The sequence below is a fragment of the Myodes glareolus genome, chromosome 13 (assembly GCF_982192425.1).
Source record: "Myodes glareolus chromosome 13, mMyoGla1.1, whole genome shotgun sequence".
In the NCBI taxonomy this organism is placed as follows: Eukaryota; Metazoa; Chordata; class Mammalia; order Rodentia; family Cricetidae; genus Myodes; species Myodes glareolus.
In genome coordinates this window covers 23,134,182-23,157,980 of record NC_142038.1, presented here as the reverse complement: position 1 = coordinate 23,157,980, position 23,799 = coordinate 23,134,182, and the positions used below count along the sequence as shown (strand labels likewise).

The 23,799-nt window shown below is 44.8% G+C and overlaps 1 protein-coding gene across 11 annotated transcripts in view; it reads left to right on the top strand.

Moving 5' to 3' along the window:
• Nedd4l (NEDD4 like E3 ubiquitin protein ligase) overlaps positions 1 to 23,799 on the top strand; it is a 325,219-nt gene that overhangs the window by 297,933 nt on the left and 3,487 nt on the right. For all 11 annotated transcript variants that reach the window (XM_087895985.1, XM_087895987.1, XM_087895989.1 and 8 more), the window contains 9 exons: positions 4,443 to 4,508; positions 5,954 to 6,183; positions 8,087 to 8,208; positions 10,841 to 10,911; positions 12,143 to 12,238; positions 14,049 to 14,122; positions 19,226 to 19,286; positions 20,966 to 21,025; positions 22,326 to 22,433. In XM_087895985.1, the coding sequence (XP_087752111.1) occupies positions 4,443 to 4,508; positions 5,954 to 6,183; positions 8,087 to 8,208; positions 10,841 to 10,911; positions 12,143 to 12,238; positions 14,049 to 14,122; positions 19,226 to 19,286; positions 20,966 to 21,025; positions 22,326 to 22,433 (888 nt within the window). The remainder of the gene's footprint in view (positions 1 to 4,442; positions 4,509 to 5,953; positions 6,184 to 8,086; positions 8,209 to 10,840; positions 10,912 to 12,142; positions 12,239 to 14,048; positions 14,123 to 19,225; positions 19,287 to 20,965; positions 21,026 to 22,325; positions 22,434 to 23,799) is intronic.

Here is a 23,799-nt window from a genome sequence, read left to right as displayed (position 1 = left end):
ATCGTTCTCTTCCCTCCTGATTTTTCCTCGGTAGAATTTTAAACCCACCTTGTCTTTATAGTTCCTAAATACTTTAATTTCCCACCCCACCCCCTGCAATCGTCAGTCATTACATAATTTTACCTTTAGGGAAACAACCTTTCTCCCCCATCTTTGGTTTTGCACGCACCCCCACCCCAGATTTTCTTCCCGATACAGTACCTCATGGTTTACTGGCTAAACAAACCGGGCAGGACTAACAGTCTGTACAAAGGCACTGAGAGTGGGAGCCTCCCTAGTCCGGCTGGCCCTTTCCATCAAATGCTCATTTCTGCTGACTGCATAATTTTGGTTTTTTCTTCTGTTTTTTGTTTTTGTTTTTTTATATTCTCCCATATCCTTTGTCCTTCAAACTGGTGATAAAAAAAAAAAATGTTGTCAGTCTGATTGCCATGTCTTAGAAGGCAAAAATTTTTTTCCTCTAGTGATTTTTTTTTTTTAATTTGCTCCTTATCTTTGATGTTCTGCAAGCTCACAGTCGCGTGCCAGTTTGTGGATTTCCCTTTGTGGGTCTTACCTGGGATTCGGGGTCATCTGTGGGTGGGAGTGGGGCTGGCTATACCCTTCCTCTGGTCTGGCAAACCCTCAGCCATTCCTTATCCACACACTGCTTTCCCCATCCTTCCCCATCCTCACTCCAGCCAAGTGTTTGCATTGCCTTCCATCTTTGTTCTTGTCCCTTTCAGAGTCTCCCGCCTCCTTTCCTGGCTGCATATTGAGTTGTTACTTTATTCTTCTAGTTAATCCTTTCTTAAGGTTTTTAATAATTTTTTATGTGTTCGTTGTGCCTATTAAGTGAGTATTTTCAGCTGTTCAAAGTTCTTTGGGGGCTTCATAAGTTTTGTCTCTTCATTTCTGCATTGCCTTTTAAATTATCCTTTCATATCTTATCATAAAGATACTTCAGAACATCTCTCTCTGATATTCTGTTCTCTCTGGTCCTACGAGCATTCACTCTCCTCCTTGTTATGTCTAGATGTTCAAAACCCTTGTGTATTGTCTGGTTGACTGTCATGCATGCATGTGCGTGTACGTGTGAGTGTGCATGTGTGTGCTCGCGTACACCCACACAGCCACGGGCACTACTTTTTCCCCCTTGTGAGGCTTTTAAATTCCCGGCCAGCATTTGCAGCCGCTTTCTTGGCCTGGGTTTATGCCACCTGATTAGAGTAACCGTGGGCCTCACACCCACTTGGATATAAGCATGAATTGTGAATTTATTCTAGTCTGTTTCCTTTAGAATGTCTGCATTTACATCCTTGGATAGAGATCCGGTTCCTTGTAGGTTCCCTAGGCCTGAAGTTAGCTTCCCCATAGCCTTTTCAGTTCTAAGCCTAGGACTGTTACAGTGTCCAAGTTCTGTCTCTGTCAGAGATTAACACTTAAACCCAAGCACATTGGCCAAAGATTTTTCTAAGATTGAGTCTTTTTGCTCACCTGGCAGCTATCACTTCTCTTCCCCCACCCCCCAGTTTTTAAAACTATGGAGTTTTAGGTTGGATCATCATTTTTACTAATAAGTCATGAGGAGCCCTTTCTATAGAGGCTTGGTATACAGCGTTACCATATACCATGGTGATTTTCGTGTCACATGTCACTATTAGTAGACAGACTATAGATAAGAAAATCAAGAAGACAAAAAAAAATACCAAATTTTAAAAATCCACCAAAACAACAACAAAGAAAACATTGTCACAACTCTAAGGCAGTGGGACCTGAGAGAATTGAGCCATTAAATGAGACTAACTGAAGACTCATGCATAGCCAGCTTATTAAGAGCCTCAGACAATTTATACTCTAAGGGTAAAGAAAGGTTACATGGTGGGCAGTGGTGCTGCGGCTGCTTCCCAGCACTCGGGAGGCAGAGGCAGGCAAGTCTCTGAGTTTGAGGCCAGCCTGGTATACAAAGCAAGTTCCAGGACATAGAACTTTCACATAGAGAAACCCTGTCTCAAAAAACCAAAAGGAAGGAAGGAGGGAAGACGGGAGGGAGGGAGGAAGGGAGGGAGGGAGGGAAGGGAGAAGGTCACATGAGTAAAGTCCTCACTAGTTGAAGCTGTGTACAGTCACAAGGACAACCCGCCTGTGACAAAGCATGGTTTCCATAGAGGGGTATAAAAGATAGTTTAAATATTTAATTGATCTGCAGCAAGCAATAATGATTAATCTGAAGCAAACACATCTGGGAGAAACAGAAAAAACTGAGGTCACAAGACTCTGTTTTGTTGTCTCGTTTTTATTGTCTGTTCGTTCTGTAGCGTTCTCGCCAGTGCTTGGCATCTCACACTCCTCCATTCTCGGACAGTGTTCTGACAAACACGGTGTCTCTTTTGTGCTGGGCACTTCCTGTTGGCTGTGGGGCCTGCCCCAGAGTGTGGTTGAGACACCCAGGGTCACCCCATTGGGGAAAACTGATTTTCCCTTTCCCAGTAGCTATCAATTGCAAATTGCCTATTGGCTAGAGATATCCAGTTCCCTTCTTCAGTGCTGGGATTTGGTCTGGTGTGACCCTGTGAGGGTCTCTTGTGGGCTCTCACAGTCTCTAAGTTTGTATGTGCATCAGTCCTGCATGTCTGGAAGACACTGTCTTCTTGGAGTCGTCCATCACCTCTGGCTCTGATAATCTTTCCACTTAGTCTTCCACATAGATCCTGAACCTTGAGAGTTGTGTGGAGGTTCTTCAGGAAGCTGAGATTCAGTCTACCTCAAAATCAACGTATACCACTCTTGGGCATACACCCAAAAGACTCTTGTTCACCATGTGCATTGCTGCTCTATTCATAACAACCAGAAACTGGGGAAGGCCTACATGTTCATGAGCTGATGAACAGATAATAAAAATGTGGTATATTTACATGGTCATTTGCCTCAACCTCTCAGGTGCCACCTAGCTAGGCTATCGAAATTTTTGGATACTTGTATCTGACTGAGACCTCGAGCCCACCCCACCCCCCAATGGAGTTACCTTCGCTCAACAGAGAAGGCATTCAAGTCTAGAGGAATTCTTGCCTAAGTGTCCTAGTTTCATTTCTGTTACTGTAATAAATAGCTTGGCCCAAAGTCACCTAGGGAAGCTTAGAATTCAGGTTACAGTCTGCAGCATGATTAATAAAAACCCAGAGACAGATACTGAGGTTAAACCTGATGGTCAGAAAAGCAAAACAGTGGCTCTTACCTCTACCTCAGTCAGAAATGGTGATCCTGCCTCCAGGAATCTCAGAATGAGACTGAGAGCTGTTTCCTCCCGTTGTATATTCCTCTCTAGGGCTGGGATTAAAGGCATGTACCACTACATGCCAGTTTCTATGGCAAACTAGTGTGGCTACTGGGATTAAAGGTGCGTGTCACCACTGTCTGGTGTGTAAGGCCGACCAATGGGGCTGTTTTACTCTCTGATCTTCAGGAACGCTTTATTTATTAAAATACAAGTGATATCACTACAACAGTCTACCAAGTGAGAACTTGAAGGCAGGCCTGCTTGCTGATTCACACAGGCTCATCCTTAGATAGCTTTCCTCCACAACCCAGAATCATCTTCCCTCTACAGTGGGCTAGGCGCTCTTCTAAAAACTGACGATCAAGACAATCCCTAGGCAAACATAACCCAAATCTGATTTAGGCAATTGCTCAAGTAGATAGTCAGAGCCAGCCAGGACACCAAGTAAAAGACAAACCTTATGTCTCCTTAGTCTGAATCCTTTCTGAAATGTCATTGACTCAGAATTCCCACTCCTATACACAGATAGCAGCCTGCTGCCCTTTCTGCGTCTGGCGTTTCTCTCTACAAGTTATTATGTTGGTTTTGTAGTACTGAGGGTGAAGCCTAGAGCCTTGCACTTCCTAAGCACACTCTTTGCCACTGAGTTGTGCCCCCATCACTTGATGTTTTGAGACAGCATCTTAATATGTAGTCCAGAATGGTCCTTAACTCACCATCATCCTGCCACTGCCCCCAGGTAATGAATTACTAACATGAGCAGCATGTATGGCTTCCCACAAAGACTTTTCAAGTATCACTTGGAGTTGTGGGTTAAAGTACCATAGCCTAAAACTATGGCTCCAGGAAAGACAAATGATACAATGATGAAAGATGCTCATATCTTTCTACCTCTGTGTGTTGCCCTGACTCATACTCTGGCAGAATTCACACAAAACGCGTACTGGTTTGTGCAGCGCGATCCCGAGATTCCTTGGCTATCAGTCTGGTTGTGCTGTTAGCCCTCATCATTTCGAGGACTTTCCCCTTTCCCTGTGGGGACATTATTATGCAGGTTTTCTGTAGAAAATACAGAAAATGAGTATTTAAGGTTTGCAGTTCATGGAAGTCTGCCAGCATTGGCTCGCTGTACGTAAAATTTCAGACATATGTTTACGTTATCTGTGCGTTTGAATCTCTCTCGCAGGCTGTTCCTTACTCCAGAGAATTTAAGCAGAAGTATGACTACTTTAGGAAGAAATTAAAGAAACCTGTAAGTAATCAGCTCCTGGATAAGCTCTGTGTCTCACTCTGTTCCCGTCACCAACGTTACCTCATTGAAATAGCCTGTTGTGATTTGTCTGTGTACACTTCCCTCTCTTCCCTGCCCTTTTGGTCCACCAAGAGCTTCAGTCTGAAAGATTAACTCAGTATCACCTAGCACATCACCTGAAGTGCCGTTGCATATGTGAGACATAAGAAGGCATATGATCCTTACGGAATAGAAAATAAGTCAAGACCAAAGACAAGAAATCTGGGGAAACCGCATTGAGGGCATCTCTTTCTAGTCAGAGGTGCAATTTTAACTCTCTAACATGGATATTTTAACGTGAAGTTTATAGCATGTAATAATACTCGGTAGTGATGAACCCAAGGATATTTACAATTCTCACTAAGGGTTTACAACCATGAGACCCAGAAGGCTTTTACACTTTACAGTCAGCATTGAGTTGGTGCTGTGTTTGCTGTTGACATGTCTTCTCACCTTTCTGTCCTCTGTGCCCATTACCTCTCTGGTATGGTCCTTAGTTTGCCCTCAGTTTGCTCAGAAACTTGGCGCCTCTGGACAAGGAGAATGTGAGCCCCACCATACCTCCTCCTTTGCCCGAGGCTGCCTCCCCCAGTCTGCTCCCTCCGGTTGATGTCTAGTTCTGGGCTCTCTCCTGTGGTAGAGGGATGCTGGCAGCTTCTGCTCTCAGAGAATCTACCCTCTGTCCGACAGTTGCAAGTCAGGTTCTTTATTCATAATTAGAGCCCCTTTACCCTTGAAGCTTGCAGTGGGGCATCCAGTAGTATTGCCTTGTCAGCCATCTGTGTGTCCTCCAGTGACAAGGAGCTCTAGGGCCCAGAAGGCTGTTGGCATACCTCACTTACATGCTGGGTATCATTCAGTCAATTTTGGATTTGGGGATGCTTCTCTCAAACTTAATAGGATGAGGGTCCCACTTCCCTATGACACACAATAAACTTGCAGGCATCCTGGCTTGCATTTCCCGGCTGCAGTCCCTACCACAGATAAAACTAGTTCCAGCTTGCCTGGGGGTTGCCTCTTAAAGGTTTAATTACCTGGGATTAAGTCTTTCTTTTGATGGAACCAGTATATGGAAATGCCTGTCAGAGAAGAGCCCATGTCCACTAAGGATGGGGCTCAGCCGATGTTCTCCCAAAGACATGTTGCTAGCTCAGCCTGAGCAGCTGTGAAAGGATGCTTCTGTGTGTCCTGTCTTGACACAGTGAGGTCCCATCTGTGTGAGGACAAACCTGTAAAGGAGAGATTCTCGGTGGGGCCAGTCGTCACTGCACATTTATCCGAAAGCTGTCACCATTTCTACCCTTTTGTTATTTTCCAGTAAGAGAGGATGTGTATGTGCACGTGTGCGCACATGCGTGTTCATACTGCATGCTCATGAGCTTCTCTTTTTCATATTTTTCATTTAGGCAGATATTCCAAACAGGTTTGAGATGAAGCTCCACAGGAACAACATATTTGAAGAGTCCTATCGGAGGATCATGTCTGTGAAAAGGCCCGACGTCCTAAAGGCTAGACTGTGGATTGAATTCGAATCAGAGAAAGGCCTGGACTATGGGGGTGTGGCCAGGGAATGGTTTTTCTTGCTGTCCAAAGAGATGTTCAACCCCTACTATGGCCTCTTTGAGTACTCTGCCACGTAAGTACATGGACGCCATGAGTAGTATATTCCCCTCCCCTGCCGCTGATACAGCTTATTGAATTTAAACTACAATTAAAAGACGACTCCCCCACGTGAGATTTCAGACCCTCCCCACCCTAGCACCCTTAAAAGTCTAAAAGCAAGTTCCGAGCCAACGTGGTGAGGCACTGTACACCATGAACACCTGAAAGGGATTCTTCTCTCCTTTGGCTCGCAGAATTGAAACTGAAAATGTGTTAGGTAATTACCGAGGGAGCAGGGCGTTTTTTATTTGTAATGCCATTCTAATTTAAGGAAGGATTTATTAGTATCAGGCTTCAGAGAGTTGCATGAACAAGGACTGTTTCTGAAGTCGTACTACTTAAAAGGCAAATTATGAGTATTTTGAAGACCCATGCCTGGGATATAACAGGCTATGCCTTGCATTGGGATTTCATCATTGCCTGGCAAGGGAACTGAGGCAGAACTGAGTTGGTTCCTCAGCAAACATTTGGCTCCTGTTTTCTCTGGGCTGAGAATGTTCAGGAGCATGAGGCTGATCCTAAACTCCCAGTGGAATAATTGATTTTGGCAAAGACATGTTTGTTTAGCTTGGTTCCGGTGTAGACTACAACTGATGTGGTTTCTGCTACATCTTCCTCCTGGTACCTATATTATAGGGCTTATTGGGAAGGCTATCTCGGGACTGTCTTCAGTTGATCTAGCCAGAAATTGCCTTGGTTGGTAGTGAGGCTAATGAGAGACTCCCCTGTAGAAAACATTAGCACCATTGAAGTAGGAAACAAGGTAGAAAAAAAAGAAAGAAAGGAAGAAAGAGAAAGAGAGAGAGAAAAAGGGAGTGAGAGAAAGAGAGAGAGTGAGAAAGAGAGAGAGAGAGAGAGGGAGGGAGGGACAGAGAGAAAGAAAGAAAGAGGGAGGGAGTAAGAGAGAGAGAGAGAGAACAAGGTAGACGCCAAGGTCCTCACCTCTCCCTATGTCTCCAAGTAACTCCTAGAAAAATCAGTCTGCACTGCCTTCCTGAAAGCTCCTTGTCCTCGTGATTGTGAGTCCCAAGGGGACCATGTGTCCTGGGATTTGCATTATGAAGACAACCATGTTCTTCTCCCAGTGATCCTCAGATCACTTACCCAAGAGTCTGATCTGTAGGGAATATCCCCAAATCAAGAAGCCTCTCAGAGGAATTAGCCTTCTTTGGTCACAGAAACATAGATATAGAACTTGTGTCCCTGAGGCTCTCTGATCTCTGCACACCCTTTTACACTGTGAGTGTTCTCATCTTCTCGGGATATCTGGTTGACCCATTTGAAATTGACGTGTGTGTGTGTGTGTGTGTGTGTGTGTGTGTGTGTGTGTGTGTGCATGCGCGTATGTATTATTGCACTTGTATGTGTGTGTATATGTGTGTATGACGGCCAAAGGGCAGCCTCAGGTATCCTCACCTTGTTTTTTAAGACAGCCTCTCACTGGCCTGGAACTTGCCAAGCCACTAGGCAGCCAGAAAGCCCTCAGGGATCCATCTGTTTCTGCCTCCTAAACCCTGGGATTACAAGCGTGAGTCACCACACACAGCTTTTTAAAATGTGTGTTCTGGGGATCAAACTGAAGCCGGCATATTTGCAAGGCGACTACGTTAAGACTGGGCTGTCGCCCTGGGCCCCTGAAGTTGGCATCACCATAGATAAAAATTAGCCAACTGTCTGCAGTTTCTTCATGTTACCTGCCTGAATAACCCAGAACTGTCACTACGGAAAGGGGTGTGTGACTGCTGGGTTGTATCCCCCAGCTCATACCAGTTGTCACCAAGTTCCAAAGGTTTGCAAGTGCTCTGTAAAATGGAGTGACGGGTGGCAAAGGCAAGCTCAGATTCTTGGATTTCTTTCTTCTCTTTTCCTCCCCAAAGGGACAACTACACACTTCAGATCAATCCCAACTCAGGCCTCTGCAATGAAGATCATCTGTCCTACTTCACGTTCATTGGAAGAGTTGCTGGCTTGGCAGTGTTTCATGGGAAACTCTTAGACGGTGAGTTACTCCAAAGACTTGTATTAAGTAAGGCTGTACCGCTTGCGCTTCTGCAATCCCGTGTCTTAGCCTACGTGTAGGTGGTCAGTAAGATTTTCTCTGAATGTGGACCTCGCACATTCCCTCAGAGCCCTAGACTACCGTGTGTGGGCTTTCCAGCTTTCCCCTAACTGTGATCTTTTGATACAGTCTCGTGCACTGAAGACAGGGCTCTGTATATACTTACTCTTTGTAAACTGAAGCACAAATCAGTCATCCCCTGTGTTTTTCAGGACACCTTTCCTCTAATGAGAACTAGATTTGGCGACAGATGGAAAATTTAATTGAAATGTTAAATAGATGATCTAATCCATCAGTAGTCTGCCCTTGCTCCATTTGTCCCCAAATTGGTTTTTAATGATTTCAAAGTGATGTTATCACTCGGCTAAGGCCTTAACCCTGGAATGTCCTCTGAAGTAGACGGAACAAATTAACTGTGTCCTTCTGGAGAGGAAATATACAGGGACTCTAGGGCATGAGAAGTTAGGGCACAAAGCCCCTCCCACCTGGATATACCGAAGCCTGTCATACAGGTCTTGTATGGACTTAGTGGTCTCAAAATATTACCTTACATGAGGGAGCACTATAGAAATCATTAGTGAGCAGAAAGTCATGAGAAATTTGAGACGTGGGGTAGAGTAGTTGAAGACAACATTCCCGTGACGATAGAGAGGGCCATTTGCAAGGGGATTTGGCTAGATGCCTTTTTGAAGCTTGATCTACTTTGAGCTACTCCAGTAAATAATTGATGGGCCCTCCAAACTTCTCTTTTAATGTATTTGTGCTACTAATGGCTAGCTAATTGTGACTCTCCGGTATCAGTATTTTATTTTGCAAGGGGGAAGGGACACTGTATGCATAAGGCGCATACAACTGTTTGATTCACTGTTCAAGAGTGTACAGCTGATACTTGTTTGTGTGTGTTCACAGTAAGCTCTTCTTTCTGACTCTGTCCGTGCATGTGTATACAGTAAGCACTTCTTTCTGGTTCTGTCCATGTGTGTATGTATACAGTAAGAACTTCTTTATGACTCTTCCCATGTGTGTATGCAGCTTGTTGTTTACTTCAGGTCCCTCCTTAGCTTCTGTCAGTCCGTTAACCCTCCCTACCTTCTGAGGAAGTCTGCTTGTTCATCTTCCACCACGCAAGAAGACATTGTTCATTAGTGTGGGGGAGTATAGATAAGTGTAAAACATGGTCCTGACTCCAACGACCTCATAGTTAAGGGAGAAATAGACGATAAAGAAAGGTGAATAGCAGAGGGGGCTTCCCTGCTGCAGACTGACAGGAAGTGCCAGAGAAGCCCTCTGCCTTGGGGCTGAGTGTCCTGGAAGCGTTAGAATCCAGGCTCGTTCGTTTCAGAGGAACCTGGCAGGCCAGCTCTCAGCTCTGCAGAAGGAGAAATGGATAGCTCCAAGGGAGGCTGGGGACCTGAGGTGACTGAGCTGGTTCCCACAGTGGGGTCACGCGTATGTCAGAAATCCACGGGTCTTCAGTCCCTCGGCACACGAATGCCCTGTTGGCAGAGCACACACAACCCTCTGCCCCTGTGGTCAGCGTCATGCTTTTACCTCACTAGACATTAAAGTGTGTCTCTGTGGCCCAGGGACTACACTAAGCCAAAATGCAGCTGCCTGTGCCGCGGGGCCCTGCAACCCCACATCTGGAGGCAAAGGTGCAGCCTTTCTGCAGATGTGCTAGGAAGACATCTACCTGCTGGGGAGTCTTCTCTGTCGTGGCCTTCCTGCTGCCGCGGCAGCCCTCACAGACTGTTGCTCAACCCGCACAGGGGCCTCTGTCACTAGCAGTGTCCAGGAACTGGCACTGACATGCAGGTGGAGCTTGCCTGTCCTCATTGACTCAACACTGTCCTGGGAGAAGTCTCCTTTCTGGCCCGGCCTGGGACACTGTACTCACAACTACCATAACAGCCCTCTGCTGACACCAGCCTTGGTGGCATCACACACCCCCTGGAAGCCGTTTTCATCTGCTGCTAAACCACCTCCAAGTACAGACACCCTCCACTCCACTCCACTCCTTCCTAGGCCCTCTGTCCCACTTCATTCCTGTTGCCATGATAACATATCCTTACGAAAATCAGCATGGGGGAAGAGAAGTTCATAGTTTATAGATCCAAGTTACAATCCATCATTGTGGAGAAGACAAGACGGGAGCTCAAACAGCTGGTCACATCACATGCACTATTAAGAGCAAAGAGAGAATAAGAGCATCTTTCTCTCTTAGTGTGAGCAGCACCCCTTCCTAGGGAATGGTGCCTCGTGCAATGGGCTAGATCTTCCTATAACATTCAACAGTTGAGAGAGTCACTTACAGATGTGCCCACAGGCTAAACTGACCTAGGTAATTCTTCACTGATACCGTCTTCTTGGGTGATTCTGGATTGCCTTAGGTTAATAGTTAAAATGAACCAGTGTCCCCTCCCCACTTGCTCATGGGTTACTCTAAAAGATCTTTGATCATTCTGTCATGATCACCCATTTATATGGGAAGCGGTTTATTCTTGGATTTCATTTGCAGATGCATAGCCGCATCAAGGACTGGAAACTTAACCAACCTTTTGCCATATTTCAGGGTTCTTCATTCGACCGTTCTACAAGATGATGTTGGGGAAACAGATAACTCTGAACGACATGGAGTCCGTGGTGAGTAAAGGCAGGACGCTGTGTATCCATCATAGGCCTTGCTCGCCTTCCGGACAGGCGTCAGGAACCATGTTTACAGTCACGGCAGTTATGGGTACAGTCACTCTGCGTGAAGAACGGGGGGGGGGGATTGCTTGCCAATCAGCTGACCTTCCTGATTTTGATAATAAGCAACTTACGATTGGTTTCCAAAAACCATGGCACATAGGTGGGTACACCAAAGTTTTGAGAAGAGAGGAGCGCATTAAACTCAAGGGACAGCTGAAACCTTGGTCTTAATTGAAACCTTGGTCTTAGTAGCCTTGTTCTCCACCTAAACGTTCGAAGATTCCACCTTCTGTTTCTGCCCTCATGAAAGTGGTGGAGGCAAAGCCAAAACAGTAGTCACCTAGATGTGGTCATCTTGACACCGAAGACTGCAGAATGAGAGACGGGGGCTTGCGTAGTTAAGACAGGCCCTCCAGAAAGTGGTGTCCACATGCAGTGGTGCTGACTGTTTGCCTGACCTGATCATGCTCAGTGCTTATGCCTTACCTGGACTGACCATCCTTGGATAGGGAAAATATGTGTATTTAAACAAAACATGCCCTTCTTTTCAGAGTACACTTACATGTCTGGCTTTCTTTGTTTACTTATGCTCTGCCATCTGTGAGTGTGTGTGTGTGTGTGTGTGTGTGTGTGTGTGTGTGTGTGTGTGTGTGTTTGCCTGTGTTTACTAGGTGCATTGTTGTCCTCACGGAAGTGGCCTCTGAATGATCTCACTACTCTTACTGCCCGCCCAGTCAGGTGGCCTGAGCCATCGAGACCAGGAGGAAGTCACACACTACCACTGTCCAGAGGTCTTGTGTTTTGAATGAGTGGGGAGCTACGGCTAGAGCGATGGCTCAGTGGTTCAGAGTGTGTGCTGCTCTCGCAGAGGACTGGATTTCTAGCGTGGCTCACAGCTAACCACCTGTAACTCCAGATCCTTCCAGAGGATCTGACTCCTCTCCTGGCCGCCACAGGCGCCTGAGCACAGGTGCATGCACACACAGACGCAAAGTAAATCGTTAAGTAAAGAAATCAGAAGTGGTTTGGGTAGAGCCGGCCCCTGGCCACTGTGGTGAGTAGTGTCACCCTTGGGCACAGATGCATGGAATTACATTAGAATGAGTTTACCAGTAAGAGAGCCAGACAGGTTTGTGTTCTGAAAACAGATGCTCATTTTTTCCTCTCTGTGTCATTCCTATAGGACAGCGAGTATTACAACTCCCTGAAATGGATCTTAGAAAATGACCCCACGGAACTTGACCTCATGTTCTGCATAGATGAAGAGAATTTCGGGCAGGTATGTGGGTCCAGCTCCCGTGGCCCTTCCACGTGCTTCTTTTGCTGTGGGCTGCAGCGCAGCATGGCTAGACCACTAAGCAGCCGCACTGACTTTCGCCTTATTAGCGGGAACATGTCTGGTCTGGAAGAGCCTTCGTCTGCCTTCCATTCCGCTTCCTCGGTGCCCAGCTGCCTGTATGCCTGCGTTGTTTGGGGCTGCTATACAGTGCAGTGGTGTTTGAAGAGTGGAGGAAATACAAATAGGAGAGAGGTGGAAGTATGGGGCCATGCAGGAAATACATTCACATAATACAGCTGCAGCATGCTGGGGACTTGATTTTGCCCTCTGGCACACTCCTTCAGCTGAGAAATTCAAAGAAGTAGCAATGGCACCAACATTGTGGATCCCACGTCGTAACAGGACCCTGGAAGTGCTCTAATCTTCATTCTGGCAGCTAATAGCACAAGTGAAAGAGGAAGTGGGGTGTCAGTGCCCCCAGTATCTAAGAAGCTGCCGCTGGGATCTGGAGGCTGAAGGAGGAGACAGTGAAATACCTTCCTCGGGCGCTGTATGTTTTCTCTCTGCCACCTGACAGAGAGGACCTGGTTGGCAGAATCACCTGTGCCCCACCTTATTGTCATGGCCTCATTTTTTAACATGAATAGTCCAGTCTCTTTCTTTCAGAAACAATTCTACCAATTTAATTGATTCATAGTAAAAATGAAGCTAGTATATAAAATAAAAATACACAAAAATAGAAGAATACCAGGTCAAGAAAAGTCATGATGAAGTTTTTACTTATGTTCTCCTGAATTACTCTATGCAAGTACACAGATACAAGTCTACTTGTGTTTGTTTCCGGAAGTTGAAATAGATACACTACAAATGCCTTCAAGTGTCAGTAAATAAATATCCTATGCTGTTTTAATGACTACAATGAATATCATCTTTTAGATGTGCATTTTTGCCCTGTTGGTAGTTGTGTAGTCTATTTTGATGTTTACTTTATAAACTGACAATCCTGGTGTGTCTATGACAACCCTGGAATATACATGTATACTATACACATCATACATTTAACTTCTAAAAGAGAAACTGTTGCCAAAAGGAGAAAACAGATATAGATTCCAGAGCTTTCTTCTGTCCCCCTATAAAAAGCAATATATAATCTCTGCCTGCCTTTTTAAGCAAGTGTGTGTCCTTCCTTCCTTCTTTCCTTCCTTCTTTCCTTCCTTCTTTCCTTCCTTCCTTCCTTCCTTCCTTCCTTCCTTCCTTCCTCCCTCCCTACCCACCTACTTGGTTTTTGTTGGTGATGATGATGTTGTTTGATTAGTTGTTTTGTTTTGTTTTTCAAGTCCATGTATTTTGCCTCTTGAAAGAATTTCCATTTTTTATTCTTTATGCAGCATGATTTCTAGTGACAGGCAGAATGCTGGAGTTCACATCTATGGGCTTGATGGTTGATTGGGGTTTGTGAGCTTCATGCATGCTCTCTGGCATCTATTTTCTTCTCCCTGAACATAATTAATTTCTTGATAAATGAAAAGCATGTAAAAATGTCACTCTTTGTTGTTGCTAATGTATGAAGAATAATTAAACCCATAAATAATCATAAAGTAATTTTACTTTAATGATAACATCTTTACATGCGTAGAGTCTTGGAACAGTTTAAAAGGTTCATTTGACACCCTCCTATACAGAGAGCCCATTGCTGGAAAATAGTTTTAAACAAACTTTGCCTCTCTTCCTTTTATAGTACAGATGTTACTCAATAATATGTTAAAAAACTTAATGTCTTTGATTTTTGTTTTTTCCTTTGTAATCACAGACCTATCAAGTGGATCTGAAGCCCAATGGGTCAGAAATAATGGTAACGAATGAAAACAAAAGAGAATATATTGAGTACGTATGCACATATTTATTACATTATCTTTGTGTGCATGTGTGTGTGTGCAGGTGTACATGCATGGGGTGTGAGGTCAGTGTCGTATTTTCCTCAATCACTTAAAAAAAAAAAAAAACGGGGTTAGTCAGTGAACCTGGAGCTCGTTGGTTCAGCCGGGCAGCCTTGTCTCTGTGCTCCATGGGCACGCTGTCTCCACCTCCCTGCAGAAGGACACATCACTACGCTTTGCTTTGTTTGTTTGTTTGTTTTACATGGGTGCTGGGGACCAGGTCCTTCAGTTTGCACAGCAAACAACCTAAAACAGCTGAGCCATCTTCCCAGCCCCTGTAACTTTTACTTTTAAGAAATCAAATGGTTTATGTGGTTGTTGTCCTTTCCCTGAACTTCTCCTGCATACCACAAATAGGAACTTATTGTCTGTTTTTGGTTTGTTTTGCTTTTGAGATAGTATCTCTCTGTTGTGATGTGTGACTGGAATTTGCTCCTTTGACAAGGCTGGCCTTGAACTCACAGAGACCCACCTGCCTCTGCCTCCCAGTGTTGGGATTAAAGGCAGGTACCACCAGTACCACCACACCTGGCTTATCAGTTTAAATAATAGCAATTTCCTTTTTTGCTTAGCAGTTGAATGGGCGGGAGGGATGTTCCCTTCTCTGGCAGTTTCAGTGAACTACCCATAGAGGGAAGAGAGGGTGCACATTAAAGTGGCAAGTGCTCCTTGGGGTGGATGACTTGTTGGAAATTCAGATTCGCAGCCATGGGGATGTTAGACACTAACGGGGAAGAATTGGGGATTGCCAAAAGGAAAATATTCTCTCTCCTGACTTGTCCATACTGGAAGTTGAGGGAATTATTGCCAACATGGTTCTGACAGTTGCTGTCTGACAACCCAATCTCAGCTTCATTTTGTGGAACAGATCATTTAGTTTAACAGAAGTGTAGTTCCTGGGTAGCACTAGACATCCATAGCAGACAGGAGGAACTCTCGGTTGAGCGCGTTACGTCTTCCTCTTCAGTGCAGCAACATGAATCAAACACTCAGTTCTGGGCTCTTGCAAGATGAGCTCTAGTCTAGGCTTGGGCCCAAGTGAGGGAAATGCAGCTGTGTTTGGTTCACAGGTCCTGGTTTCTGTATGTCCGTGGGTCCGGCCCACACTGAGCTCAATTGCAGTCTGTGCTCCCGTTCATCAAGCTGGAAGGTCCTCCTCTAGTCTCATTTCAAATAGGTCAGTGGGCTTGGATTCAGAGGACGGACTGGGGTCTTATATTTTAGTGTGATGTAAAGAAAACCTGCTGTCTAAACAGGAGGCAAGGGAGAGCCTTGCAGGCTTTACCTGGAAGTCATTGATGAAGCCTCAAGCACACGTAGGAAAGTTTTTTGTTAGTTTGGTTTGGGTTTTGTCACTTTCAAATAAAAGTGCATGGTACTTAGTAAATAAGCCAAAAGTAAGCTACTGTGGTGTGTGCCCACGCACAATAATTGGTAGGCTTATTCTACCATGGTCAGTTTTATCAGATGCCCTCTGGGAGACCCTTTCTGTAAAGGTCTGGCATCAAGTGGTTTTTTTAAAAAATTTTTCTATCCCGGGTTGGCTGAGGCCTAAGGCTGTGGGCATAGGTCATGTGGACCAAGGTCAGGCAGGGGCTCAGCTACATAGGATTGAAATCTCCCGCTGCTCACTGGCCCCTGTGGTGCCCTTGGCACTGGAAGAATGGTGCTGGGCAGTTGGTTGCAGCCTAGCCCTGTGGTACCCATACAGCTGAGTGTTGTGTACACTGCAGAACGCTGCTCTCGGGCTGGTGTCATGGTGCCACCTGGAAGATGAGTTCAGAGTCCGTATTGCTCACACTGAACACTGTCTCAGGGACAGTTCCAGTGACTTTCAGATTCAGTATTAAAAGTATTAGTGGGGGCCATATAGCACACACCTTTAATCTCAGCACTGGGGAGGCAGACCCTGTCTCAAAAAATATTTTTAGATATTATTGTATAATATATGGTATTATAAACTATCCTTAACACATGTTCATCCTTAAACATACATGTGAATGGGTAGATATGTCTAATCTTATCCTGTGACTTTATTAGCAGATGTTTAATGTTTTAATTTATTTTTATGTGTATGAGTGTTTTGAATGTATGTCTGTGTACCATAATGTGTGGGTGGTGTCCCTGGAGAGAAGAAAAGGGTGTCAGATCCCCTGGGATTAAATTTATAGTTACCCACATGTGAACTGCTATGTGGGTACTGGAAATCAAACCCAGGTCTCCAGAAGAGCAGCTGATGCTCTTAAGTGCTGAGTCATCTCTCCAGCTCACCTTTTTGTCCTTCTTTGTCAAGTCACATTTGTGGAGCACTTGGATCCACCAGGGCTTGATGCAATCTGGTAGACCAGTTATGCTCTTGACAGCCTCAGAGAGAGCGTACATTTCTCACAAATGTTCCAGTGGCTCTTAAAGGAATACAGGGATTCTCAGCAGATGTTCCAAAGCAAGTGTCACTCCACTTTCCCTTCTTTTCAGGATTCTCTGCTTACCCCACCTAAGGAGCAGCAGGCCCAAGTATAAAGAAAGCAGTGACTGTAGGGTGGCAGAGGTGTTGGAAGAGGTTGCTTGACCCATTTGCTCTAGTTTTTTATTGACTAACTCTTACATATTAATTTAACCCATCTCCATTAATCTGTGCATCACCATGAGGTCATGGCCTACCAGCAAAGTTTCAGCATGTCTGTCTCCAGCAACAGCTCCGTGGCTTCTCCCTGACTCTGCCTCCTTTCTCCCAGCATTCAGTTTAGTTTTCCCCCACCTAGCTCTGTTCCCCTTTACCTCTGTTATAGGCCCAAAGCAGTTCCTTTATTAACCAATGATATTCACAGCATACAGAGGGGAATCCCACATCACCTCCCCTTTTCTGTTTAAATGAAAAGGAAGGCTTTATCTACAACATGCTAAAATTACATATAAAAAACAGGTATTAAATAAGAATTATAGTTACAATATTTATATCTACTTTATCTTTTATCATAACTAAGGAAAACTATAACTATGAATTCTTCAACTCCATCAAAGACTCCAGAAGGATACAATATTACCTAAGTAAACTGAAAGTGCATTGTAAGCAACTTCCAAGACTCTAGAATTGACAGAGACATCATACTGCCTAGACAGTCACCCAAAGTTCTTCTGTACCATTGGGGCATCCATCTTCACCCTACAGGCCCATAGTATCCAGCAGATTTTTCCATGAAGCAGGAAATTTCAAAGACAGTTATGCCTATATTGGCAGTTTGTCAGTCACTTTCTTCTGTGCCCTGCAGAGTGTCTGGCAGACTCTTTCATGAAGCAGGAACCCCAAAGGACTGTCTCACCTTCTTTAGGCAACTTGAAGTAGATTGGTGCTACCAGGTGCAGATGTGTCTCATTGTCATGAAAAGTCCTAAGTTCTTAAACATTTTAAATGCCATATTCTGTAGTTTTTGAAAGGTTTGAAGAATACCTATCCATTTGAAATATACCTCTGTACATCTAGAAAATATAACATGACCATAAGCTTGACGATTATAGATGCCTATTAAGCTGTATTTCTTAATTATACATTACATTTTTAAATAAGCTGCACAAATACAATACCTTAATCAAGAGCAGAAATATACATATAACAAAATTGACCTTAAATTTGTATCAATAAACCAAGATCCATACCAATGCAAAGTATCCATCTCTATAGCATATCCCCCTTTAAATGTAAAGAAATATTTACAAACATTTTTTTTGGGGGAATTTGGGTGTAGTTTTCTCCATACTGCTTCCTGCTGTTTGTTGGACGAAGTTATATATATATGTGTGTGTGTGTGTGTGTGTGTGTGTGTGTGTGTACATATATATACATATATAGTTTTATATAGAGAGTTATATATAGAGAGAGTTATATATATAGTTTTTTGAGACAGTGTTTCTTTGTAGCTTTTGCAGCCCGTCCTGGAACTAGCTCTTGTAGACCAGGCTGGCCTCAAACTCACAGAGATCCACCTGTCTCTGCCTCCTGAGTGCTGGGATTAAAGGCGTGCCCCACCACTGCCCAGCGAAAGTACTATTTTGAGGGGTGTTCAAGATAACCTTTTGGGGGTCTTGACCCATCAAACCATGAGTCTGGAAACAGAAGAAGAACCTCTTTTCCAAAGCAACATATTCTTAGACCCAAATTCTGAAATCAAGATACCTTTAAAGTATGTATGTTGGTTACTTAGCTCCTTCACAGTCAAAAAATTCAAAGAAAACACAATAATATACATAGCCCAGACTCTCTGTGCTTATTTAATCTTTATGTGGCTTGTTTTTACTCTATTACTTTTTAATATTTACTTCATTATCTTTACTCCTTTAATCTAAGACTGTCTGTACTCTGTCTCTTTAAAGGCTTTGTTTCATTTTTTTTCTAAACAATTTACTTCCTTTTATGACTCTCTATCCTCATTTTCTTCTCTCTCCCAAGCCTACATATATTTATCCAACACTGTGACTTGTTTAGAGTTCTTTTATATCTGAATTTGTCTTTGTTATGTATCTGTAGTTATTTTCTGACCAGAAGTGCTTCTTAAAATGCTAAGCACTTCTTATGAACTTAAGCGGCACCATTGCTAGGGGAAATACAGCACTGCCTGCTTGCCCCACCCAGTCCAGCATGGTGGAGTTGTTCACCACCTCCAAGAGCCATGCACACTGCCCCATCTCTAGGCACACAGCCAGTCCATGTTGCCACCAAGCAAACCATAGCACATTGCTCACAAAACCTATTCAAATGCTTGGTCTCTTGAAAGAGCCAGAGGTCACACTGGCAGCATGGCCCAGAAATCCGGCATTTTAAAATGGCTGTGGCTTTCTTCCTGCTACTGCTGAGTCAGGAAAACCTCTCTTAAAGGAGCTACGGCATGCTGCCTGCAAGCAAAGCCCATTTGGGGGAAAAAATGTGACTAAACTTTGTTTTTTAGTGTCTAGAATTCCTTTGCAAGCCCTCTCAGGTTTTAAGTGGATTTTAGTCAACCACATTGGTGCCAGTTTGTTGCAGAGAGGGCTAAATATGTTCCTCTTTTTCTTGTAGCTTAGTCATCCAGTGGAGATTTGTGAACAGGGTCCAGAAGCAAATGAATGCCTTTTTGGAGGTAAGCACAACTAATGGGGTCAGGGTGGGGACAGAGTGCAGAAGGCCAGCACAGGTGACTCACCCTGTTGGCCATTTCCCAAGGTGGGAATGTTCCATGATGCTCTGCCATCTTTTTTAAAAAAGCATTCTCTTGCTGTCCCTTTCTCCCTTTTTAATGTTTTGAATGCATTGTTGCTTGCTTGCTTGAGACAATGTCTCTATGGCACATGCCATCCTGGAGCTGATGGCAATCCTGCCTCAACCTCCTGCCTGCTAGGATTATACGGCCTGGCTTCCACCTCTACTCATTTGTTGGTTTGGAATTTATTTATTTGTATGTGTGCACACACGTGAGGACTTGATTGTCTCTGTTCACCGAGTAGGCCCCAGGGATGGATCTCAGGGGTCCTCAGGCTTGATGATCAGCGCCTTTTTGGACTGAGCCATCTCACTAGTATTTCTACTATATTTACACAGAACTTTTCTCATACCTGGTGTAGAGCCATTACCTTGAAGTTCTAGCAGTACTCAGAGGAGTTGCCTGCTACTGTTCTTCCAAAAATAGTGTCCTCTCCTTCGTGCCTTGCCCAATCCAGGCATGCTGACTTTCCCTACAGAACCCTACCCTTCGTGACACTAAACTTCCCAGATTCACTCTGGGGTTTTTACGTTACTTCCAAACACCAGCTTTATCCCTGTGGTGGAATGAAGTCACTACCTCTTCCACAAGTACCACAGGGGACTTTCCCCAACCCCTTCAGGTGGTGGGGTTTTGTTTTTGTATTTAGCCATAAAAAGTGGTTCGTGTTAGCAAAAGTAAAATTTCTTTTTAATAGTATTAGTTATTTAAAAGCAACAAGAGGGGCAGGTGGGATGACTCAGCAAGTAAAGATGCTTCTTGCCTCGAAATCTGACCACCTGAGTTCAAACCCCCAGTGCACACATGCATGCACACACAATAGATAGATGAATTTTGAAAGGAAAAACCCAAACCCCGTGGTGGTCGTTTCTAGGGCCCACTCTCATGGAACAATCCTCTTAAGCACAGTGGCCTGCACATCGTGAAGACAGTCCGCCCCTGAGCAGGAAATGCACATGTGCCAGGGCCTGGGGGGCCTAAGATATGAGGGTGAACTTGGCTATGGCGCCTTCTGCTCTGTATTTAAGGAAAGTCCTGGGAAACAGATTCCCAGCCCTGCCCAGCATTCAGGACCCACAGCGTCTAGAATCTCTTCCTGGGTCGCCCCTTAATTACTGACAGCCCAGGCCAGAGCCTGGCTTGCTGTGTTGTCAGTTCTCGGTGCCAGCTCCTACTGCTTGCTCCTCTCCTCCACCCATGCCTTCAGCTATTTTTAAATGTGTTTCTTACACGCTTATGGTCTATGCATTTTAGGACACACTGACTCACAAGTGTGTGTCATAACTTGCTTTTGCAATCCACCTGCCTCCAGTATCACTAGTATCCCAGGGTTTCAAAAAAGTGTGCAAGCACGGGAAGCCTCTAGACTGTGTGCGTTTTCAGGCTCCTGTGCCTGGCGTGCTTTTATTGGGATTGTGATCACCTGACAGTCTCACTGCCGCGTGAGCCAGCAATAAAGAGTGACCCTTCTCTGGCTGACCGCAAGCTTATTCCGCCCATGAAAGTGTTCTTTTTCAGAGTAAAAAGGCACTAACGATGTTTTTATCTTCTCCTTTCAGGGATTTACGGAACTTCTTCCCATCGATTTGATTAAAATTTTTGATGAAAATGAGCTGGAGGTTTGTGTTCTCACTACGATATTTTTATATAATGTAGACGATTTTAAGTATCCCCTTATTTTGCAAATGATGGTTTTGTATTCTCTGACACATGGCATATTGAATGCTCTGTTAGGAGGTCAGTCTTCTAATGCGGGAAGGCTAGCAACTGTAGCAGCCAAATAGATTTGTTGCCTGTGACGGGTCAGTTGTGGGCATATCTAGTGGCCCTGGATGCATAGTCTAGTGCAAAGAAGACACTGGTGTCACCGGAGGAGTCACTGGAGGAGCCTGGCTCCCTGCAGCCCTCTAGGACAGTGATCTACGTGCATAACCAGGCCTGCCCAGTGCCCTTTATTGCCTCCCAGTCTTCACCTTGGTCACACTAGAGCTGTACGCCTTCTCCGGAGTCTGAAAAGGAGATGTGACCTTGTACTTGAAGTGGCTTGTGTTGGACCATCAGGAGGCCACCAGGTAGTGGCAGGAAGTGTCCGATGGCCCATCAGCTTCTCAGCTTTGCTGGAGATGAGGGAGAAAGACACTGGAAAACCGAATTCACATTTCACCCTGGGTTGTGTCGAGGCCCAGGACGGAGGCTGCATCTGTCCACAGCGGTTCTCTCCAAGCCCATGTCCAGCGAAGCTCATCCATCTCGAGATGAGTGTCCTAGAAATTCTGTGTCGCAGGCACCACAGGTCTGGAGAGACTGTGAGATGTGAACAGCCTCCCAAGATGACTCAGCCAGGTTGGTCCCAAGGAGGCCTAGGAATCAATTTTAAGGCTTTAGAAATAATTTTTCTTCCTGTTGTATTTTAGTTCTTCCTTGGGAATATCATATTCGTTGGAAACTCCTATTGTAAGAACAGACTGTAGACTAAGCACTGGCAGGGGACCAGTTCCTGCCTGGGTACCCACAGGATGCTGGAAGGATGAGGTCATTTGCTGTCACCTGAATTGACCCATCTGGGGGAGATGAGTTCTTGCTGCCATGGGACCAATTCAGATATCTGTACATCTGCTAATGCAGTACGGAGAACTCTACAGCCCTGTGCCTGAAGCATGCGGGCTGGAAAAATGACCCGTGTGTTCCAGTATAAAATGTCATGGCCTTGCATGCAAGATGCAAGTCAGTTGAGAAATCTCTCTCTCTCTCCCAACCGATGTTAGTGTCAGGGGAAGTGCAGCCCATGCATCTGCGTTCTTTGGCTCTCTTGAACTGCTGGCTTACTTGCTTGTCCGGTGACAAACGCCAGCACTGAGAAGAAGGAGTTCTCCACTTCCACATCCCACCTCACTTACATCTGGTAAATCTCCTTCCTAGTTGCTGATGTGCGGCCTGGGTGACGTTGATGTGAATGACTGGAGACAGCATTCTATTTACAAGAACGGCTACTGCCCCAATCATCCTGTCATCCAGTGGTTCTGGAAGGTAAGTAACTACAGCTCTCTCTCTCGGCCCCACCTCTGCTTCAGGCTTCCTCCTCCAAATCAGGGCAGAAGTCCTAAGCGTTGTACCAGGCCTCTTGGGGGAAATCAGAACGGGAGCGTCTTTGAGAATAGTCATGCTTTCAAGCTGGCTCATCCACGTGTAGAAATTACTTTCTCAATTTTTTTTTTTCAAGACAGACTTACTCTGTGTAGCTCTGGCTGTCCTGGAAATTGCTCTGTGAACCAGGCTGGCCTTTGACTTGCAGAGATTGATCTGCCTGCCTCTGCTTCCCAAGTGCTGGGATTAAAGGCGTGCACCACCACCCCTTGGCTTCAACATTTTTTTTTATTCCAGTAACTATTTTGATTGTTATATCTTACAGCCCAAGATGCAAGTTAAATCTGATTTACTGTCTTGAGGGCCAGTGTTTGTATTCTGTTGTGCTCGGGAAAGGCTTGGCAAAGACAGTAAACTAAACATAAAAAAAAAATTTTAAAGATTATTCACAAACAAAATAAAGAGAATCAGTCCTGCATGGTGGGATATATCTACACTCCCAGGTCTCGTTGATAAACCTAGTACTTGGAAGACTGAGACAGGAGAATTGGGAGCATGAAGCTGGCCTGGGATGTGCAGCCTGTTCAGGGACAGCCTGAACTATAGTCCTGGCTGACCTCAAAACAGATTCACCTGCCTCTGCCTCCAAAGTGCCGGAATTAAAGATATGTGCCACTATAACTGGCAGATACTGACTTTCATTTTTTTTAATGAGAAGAAATCAACCAACGAGTTTTAACTTCTAAATCTGCTATTACTATTTCAAGTACCAGTAAAAGTACAGAGAAAATCAGAATTTTCAAAGTCTAGAACTTGGCTTTGATTTTGGATTGTATTATAGAAGATCAAATCGCATGTCCAGGAAGGCTAGTTTGGTTTCTGCAGCAGTTAGGATCTGGGAGGCACATAGACTGATCCCGAGGCCCATTTTTGCCTTGGGTTTCCTTCTATTTGTCAGGTGTCGTTTGGGAACTTTCTGTGGCCACATCACCTGGCTTCCCCTTGTTTTAGACACTTCTGGAACACTGCCTGGTTAGAAATGGCTTTAAGGAGACACCAGGCCTCAAAACCAGAAACCGGAGCTTGAACCATCAAAGAGTTTTCTTTTTATACCATTTATTTTGACCAAAGGAAGAAACAAAAGACCCCACGATGCTCTAAGATTAGAGAGGCTGGGTTGTAGCAACCATCAAAAGGGAGGCAGCGGTACCGTTTTTTTCAGAGTCAGCAATATAGGTAGTTCTGCGGCAGCATAAATGAAACTTTAGTTGTCTGCCTGCGTCACGGCAGTGCGTGGTGCACCATGACA